General features: G+C 37.1%; 1 protein-coding gene across 2 annotated transcripts in view; it reads left to right on the forward strand.

The window, feature by feature from the left end:
* LOC136026504 (adenylate cyclase type 5-like) overlaps positions 1-7,031 on the forward strand; it is a 300,964-nt gene that overhangs the window by 242,012 nt on the left and 51,921 nt on the right. For both annotated transcript variants that reach the window (XM_065703133.1, XM_065703134.1), the window contains one exon: positions 129-213. In XM_065703133.1, the coding sequence (XP_065559205.1) occupies positions 129-213 (85 nt within the window). The remainder of the gene's footprint in view (positions 1-128; positions 214-7,031) is intronic.

Here is a 7,031-nt window from a genome sequence, read left to right on the forward strand (position 1 = left end):
TGCTTACTGTTTAAGACAATTTTTATCAGAAAATTTTTGTTTGATCCTCATCAAAGACAAATGAATGCAACTGATGAAAACCCGTGTACCCAAGGATATACTTTTTGACATTTTCTTTACATTTTCAGTGACCTGATCTCATTTGCAATTGACTGTGCTGGAGCGTTCGTAACTTTGTTCATACTTGTCTCAGTCTTAGCTGACAAATCTATGGTAAGTAAATACTAATGGTAATTAAAAGGTAAGTAAATACTTTCTGTGTATCATATACAGCATCTACTACTAATATTCATAACTCATCACAGGACAAAGCCAAAAAGGGAGCCTCCTTTACAAAATGGTCAAAGTGTCAGTCTGTACTCCGTCTCTTTTAGTTTCCATTTCTTGTGTAAAGTGGAAATGTCACCACTTTGTGAACAAGACACCGATTTAAAAAGTCTGCTTTAAATGGCTGCCCCCTTCCCAAAAAGGATTGTTAATATTCTAACTAAATAAAGTTCTAGCGCGCTGATATTTGTTCAGAAACGGAGTACATCAAGATGATACTCAACATAACTGACAACTTGTCTTTATTTACAAATTTTTCGCGAGAGTAAAATGTATTGATTAATATTGACATCATAATTTGATTTTCCGGGTAATATATCGTAGGTAGTTGAGTTTCAGGTCTCGGGTAGGAATTCCCCACTTTGCCTGGTATAAGCACTTGGAGTAATCAGTTTCCACAGAGAAAGGAATAGATAATTAGATTGACTACTGTTCGACTGGGGTTTAGTAAGTTGATCTTGGACCCAATCTGTTTTTTCCTTCTTTCCTTTTATTTTGCCGACTTTTAGTGAAGGTTGGTAGTGATAACATACTACTTTCTTATCACACCAGCTCAGAATTACTTTAAGAAGAGTTATAAGGCTGGGAAGAACGTTGAGATAGTAATTCAGCTGGCAAGTTAATAATCTATGTCCTTAGAATAATGGACCTCTGGGACCTTCCGCTTTTTGCCGAGAACTGCTGAATTTAATCTGCTCCTTTACTTCCCTAGAGTCCCCAGACCTTGTGGCAGCGGAGTGGATATAACTGCGTTCGGGAATATCCAGAATCGCGGTTCGATCCCTGCTGTTGTAAGGAAAAGAAAACATCTAACCTGTTGTAGCAAAGTGGATTGATGCCATGCTCTGCAATACGGAGCACCAGGATTCGATCTAACCTGTTGTAGCACAGTGGATTGATGCCATGCTCTGCAATACGGAGCACCAGGGTTCGATCTAACCTGTTGTAGCACAGTGGATTGATGCCATGCTCTGCAATACGGAGCACCAGGGTTCGATCTAACCTGTTGTAGCACAGTGGATTGATGCCATGCTCTGCAATACGGAGCACCAGGTTTCGATCTAACCTGTTGTAGCACAGTGGAGTGATGCCATGCTCTGCAATACGGAGCATCAGGGTTCGATCTAACCTGTTGTCGCACAGTGGATTGATGCCATGCTCTGCAATACGGAGCACCAGGGTTCGATCTAACCTGCTGTAGCACAGTGGATTGATGCCATGCTCTGCAATACGGAGCACCAGGGTTCGATCTAACCTGTTGTAGCACAGCGGATTGATGCCATGCTCTGCAATACGGAGCACCAGGGTTCGATCTAACCTGTTGTAGCACAGTGGATTGATGCCATGCTTTGCAATACGGAGCACCAGGGTTCGATCTTAGCTGCAGCAAGATTAGGAGGCAAGCTTGCTAGTTGTTCCTGTAAAAAACATCGCAACGTCAAGTTTCGGAAGCCTTGGGCCTTTAGTTGACTTATACGAATCAAACTATTGAAGCTGTCTGTACAGATTAAGAGCTCCCAGAAGAGCGTATTACACGTCTTAATTGGGCTGGTCCGTACTACAATCGTGTAAGCCACAGATGTGTACAAACAGCTTATCCGATGTGTCTCGTTTCCCAAATTGCTCACCTGGCAGGAAAAAAAACTTTCTGGGCTTAATACTTTCCATGTTTAAAATTAGTTCCCGAAAGTGTGAAACTACATACCAAACGATAGAAAGCCTTTAGGGCTACTTAGAATTGCCTCCAAACAGATTTACTTATCTTGATTTGTTCTTTACTAGGTTGCCTTTGACAGGGCAACCATGATACCCTATAAGTGACAGCACACTCAAACTTAAAAGAACAGTATTATGTTGAATATCCTTTAGTATTGCACTTTCCAAAGTTGAAACTTTCTGACTTTAAATGTATATTTCTTTTACTTGTTATTTGCCTCCTCCTTCCATAAAAAAAAATGAAGGTTAAAACTCGGCTGGACTAATGTGTACTTGACTGAAGAAAGTGTTCTGCATTCAAATACTTGTATACCGTCTTGTGTATAAAGATGTATTTCTTGTCATAAATTATACTTTTTATTTAACATCGTGGTTTTAATACTGATAAAACGTGCTAGATAAAGCAATTTTTTCAAATCAGTCCTTCAACAGCTCTCTATGACACTCGAGTGCCCAACTATCAGCAAAAAAAGAAGAAAGAAAGTGGAAACATCACTGCAAACCATTAAAAATTAAGAAAAAAAAACTAGTTTTTTTAACTGAAAGTAAGGAGCGACATGGAAACTTAAAACGAACAGAAATTACTCCGTATATGAAATGAGTTGTCCCCTCCGCAATCCCTCGCTCTTTACGCTAAATTTTTCAATTGTTTTAAAAAGTAGAATTGCGGCAAAGAGTCAAACATTAGAGTAAAGAGCGAGGGATTGTGGAGGGGACAACTCATTTCGTATACGGAGTAATTTCTGTTCGTTTTAAATTTCAATGTCGCTCCTTACTTTCAGTTAGAAAAACTAGTTTTTTTTTATTTAATTTCTGAACGTTTTTGAATTAAAGCATGTTTGATTTTGGCTCTCCGTAAATAAATTATTATAATGAAATTTGCATATTAATTCTTTTTTTGGCTAAATGGCTTTCTTTTAGTTTTGATCAGACGATTTTGAGAAATAAGGGGTGGGGAAGGACGCTTAGTTGCCCTCCAATTTTTCGGTTACTTAAAAAGGCAACTAGAACTTTTAATTTTCAACGAACGTTTTTGTTAGTAAAAAATATACGTAACTTAAGAATTAACTTACGAAACAAACTTTCATATTCTTATATTTTTATTGTGTATATGAGGGGGTTTGTCCCCTCGTTAATACCTCGCTCTTTACACTAAATCTTAAGTTTTGTCCCAATTCTTTAAGAATGACCACTGAATCAGAAAGGCCGTAGAATAAATAGTTGAAATTACTAAAAATACTTTAGCATAAAGAGCGAGGTATTTACCTCCTCCTAAATACCTCGCTCTTTATGCTAAAGTATTTTTAGAACCCCTCGTATGCGTAATAATCTCTGTTCGGTTTAAGTTGTAATGTTACTCCTTACTTTCAATTGAAAAACTTTTTCATCTTTATTTTTTCATTGTTTTTTTTTATAGTAATGCTAGAAAATCCTGCGCCCTTTTCATCGAATTTCTCTTCCCCCATGACATACTTCTTCAAGGAAAGATCGTCCCACTTAGCCCCCTCCTCTCAACCCCATCCCCCAAACCAAAAATAAATCCCCCTGAGAACGTCTGTACACTTCCCAATAACCATTACTGTATGCAAACAATGGTCAAAGTTTGTAACTTGCAGCCCCTCGCCCAGGAGCTGTGGGGGAGTAAGTCATCCCCAAAGACATATTTTTATGGTTTTCAACTATGCGCAACAAAATGGCTATCTCAGAATTGTCATCAAAAATATGAGCGTGGGAGGGGGCCTAGGTGCCCTCCAATTTTTTTGGTCACTTAAAAAGGACGCTAGAACTTTTCATTTCCTTTAGAATGAGCCCTCTTGCGATATTCTAGGACTATTTTATCGATAAGATGACCCCTGGGGAAAATAAAAAAAAAATAAAAAAATAAACACGCACCCGTGATCTGTCTTCTGGCAAAAAAAACTAAATTCCGCGTTTTTGTAGATAAGAGCTTGAAATTTTTTCCATAGGGTTCTCTGATACGATTAATGCGATGGTGTGATTTTCGTTCAAATTCTATGACTTTTAGGGGTTGTTTCCCCCTATTTTCCAAAATAAGGCAAATTTTCTCAGGCTCTTAACTTTTGATAAAAAAGACTAAATTTGATGAAACTTATATATTTAAAATCAGCATAAAAATCCAATTCTTCTGATGTATCTTTTAGCATCAAAATTCCATTTTTTAGAGTTTCGTTTACTATTGAGCCGGTTTCGTTACCACGAACTGTTTGAAAAATGTGATTTTCCTTCTCCTTCTATCTGAGGGGCTGTAAGTTTTCTGTTTAAGATTTTCAACAATGGTGATTCCAATGGTGTAATAATAATTCTGATTTGGCCCCATTTTCAAGGTTTCTCAGGTTCGTGTTGCTTTTTTCTCGAGTATTTAAGATTTAGGACTCTAAGTCAGTAATAGGCTCAGTTTTGCAGTGCTATCGAATTTAACTTACCGCAGCTTGAAGTTGTGTTATATTTCTCTGATGGAGATTTTTAATGCTATTATTTAAGCAAATAATTCTAAATATATTTAATCAAAAACTAATGTTTGGTCGTACACGCTATATACTTTATCAGGTGATATATTATAGGATAGACATACAAAAAATATATAGACGATAAAAATACAGACGATTTTTAATTTCTCTAATCAACAAAGCCTGTGTATTTTTCCATCTTTTCGTCTACATTGAAGGTCTTTTGGCCCTCTTTACATCTAAATTTAGATTTGATGTGGAATACCTATCTGTGGCTTTCAAATCGTTGGAGATGGATTTTTTTTGGCTTTCTATTGACCCCATATAGCTCAATACTACTAGCATTAGGCTCCCATAGATATTAGGGGTATTAGCATTCAGTTTCAAACCAGTGGGGGACAATAGGCTTTTTAGCCTATTTCCTTAACCCTAGCCACCTTCTCCTCCCAACATAATTCCTGGTCCCGTTAGTCCTGGCAATTATCCTTGGAATATTCAAGACAACCGAAAAAAGGGCTTCTCAGTCTTTTTTTGGTCTTATATTGAGAGGGGGGCCGTGCATCGAACTTTTTTTTTCAAATTAGGGTGCACATAAACAAGGGATTTTGGGCATTAGATTTCAGGCTGTTCCAATATTTCAACCCTTATGTACAACAGGAATATACCTTATTATTCTTAGGGCTATATTCTAGATTACAGGGCTTTGATGATCTTAGAAAGTAGTTTATTTAGGAAACTTAATAATCCACAAAAGCTAAGCATATCCCATTGAAAACTATAAAATTGTTGATATTGAAAAGTAGTTGAGATAGTTGATTGAAACTCTCAGAAATGAATTTAGCAGCTTAATGCTACTGCTGCTACTGCTACTACTACTACTACTACTAACAACTCACCATCTAGCACCATGCCACCTGAGGCCAACACAGCTACGCCAGCTCCTCCTCCATCCCAATCAATGCCTCAATCTTTACACTACTCCCATGAGGTTTTGGGGACTCCATCCAGAATATTGATGAAATTACGCAATGCATATTGACCAGGATAGAATGAAAGATAGCGACTGAAAAAAAATACTGCGTCACATGCAGCCATTCAATTTTGTTTTTCTCAGTAAAATGCATTTAAAGCTTTTCAGGATGTTTCTGTCAAATCAATGATCATAGAAGCTTCGAAGGGGGCTCAGCAATTGAAAGTTCTAGTGCCCTTTTGAAGAGACAAAAAATAATTCGAGGCCGACCAGCCACCTTTCCATGCTCCTTTTAACCACCCTCTCCCTAGTAACATCGAATTTTTAGATATTTGGAGATAGCCATTTTGTTCTAAATGGTTTAAAGGTGAACTAACTATTGGACTTTAAGTTATGTAACTTACTCATTATTTGCATAGCCTACAGGTTTCGTTGGTTGGAAAGGTGGGTATGTTTAATCCAGGGTCTCAAAGAAAACTATAAGTACTATGAGGAAACTTTTAGGCAGCATTAGGGGGAATGTTGAACTAAATCAGAACACACTGTATGCATGAAGTTTGTCAACGAAATCTCAGCAATAACTTCGAGTATTGCGCTGAAACTTTTTCATGTGAATACCACTCCTTCTGCCACTATTGCTACTACTACTACTACTGCTACTACTACTACTTCTACTATTCCTACTACTCCTCCTCCTCCTACTACTACTACTAAAACTACTACTAATACTACTATTACTACTGCTACTACTACTACTACTACTACTACTACTACTACTACTACTACTACTACTACTACTACTACTACTACTACTACTACTACTACTACTACTACTACTACTACTACTACTACTACTACTGCTACTACTACTACTACTACTACTACTACTACTACAACTAAGGAAAAAAATCACAAGTGTTTAGGTGCATCCAGGTTGTCAAAATGGCATAGACTTAATTTGCGCAACAAAATGGCTATCTCAGCCGTTGTCAAAATGGCTATGCGCAACAAAATGGCTATCTCAGAATTGTCATCAAAAATATGAGCGTGGGAGGGGGCCTAGGTTGAAATTTTTTCTATAGGGTTCTCTGATACGATTAATGCGATGGTGTGATTTTCGTTCAAATTCTATGACTTTTAGGGATTGTTTCCCCCTATTTTCCAAAATAAGGCAAATTTTCTCAGGCTCTTAACTTTTGATAAAAAAAGACTAAATTTGATGAAACTTATATATTTAAAATCAGCATAAAAATCCGATTCTTCTGATGTATCTTTTAGCATCAAAATTCCATTTTTTAGAGTTTCGTTTACTATTGAGCCGGTTCGCTCCTTACTACAGTTCGTTACCACGAACTGTTTGAAAAACAGTTCGAACTCCAAAGACTATACAAATTTAGAACCCATTAGTCTGAATATTATCCCCTGTTACTATCCATCCAAACTACTATAGTATAGCTACTTGATTTTGGGGGGATAGGGTGATCAAGGTAGTATATACAAAATATTTGTGCTTAGTTTTCATTTATTCACACCGTTGACTTCTTTTGTCA

Source organism: Artemia franciscana, chromosome 4 (assembly GCF_032884065.1).
Source record: "Artemia franciscana chromosome 4, ASM3288406v1, whole genome shotgun sequence".
NCBI lineage: Eukaryota > Metazoa > Arthropoda > Branchiopoda > Anostraca > Artemiidae > Artemia > Artemia franciscana.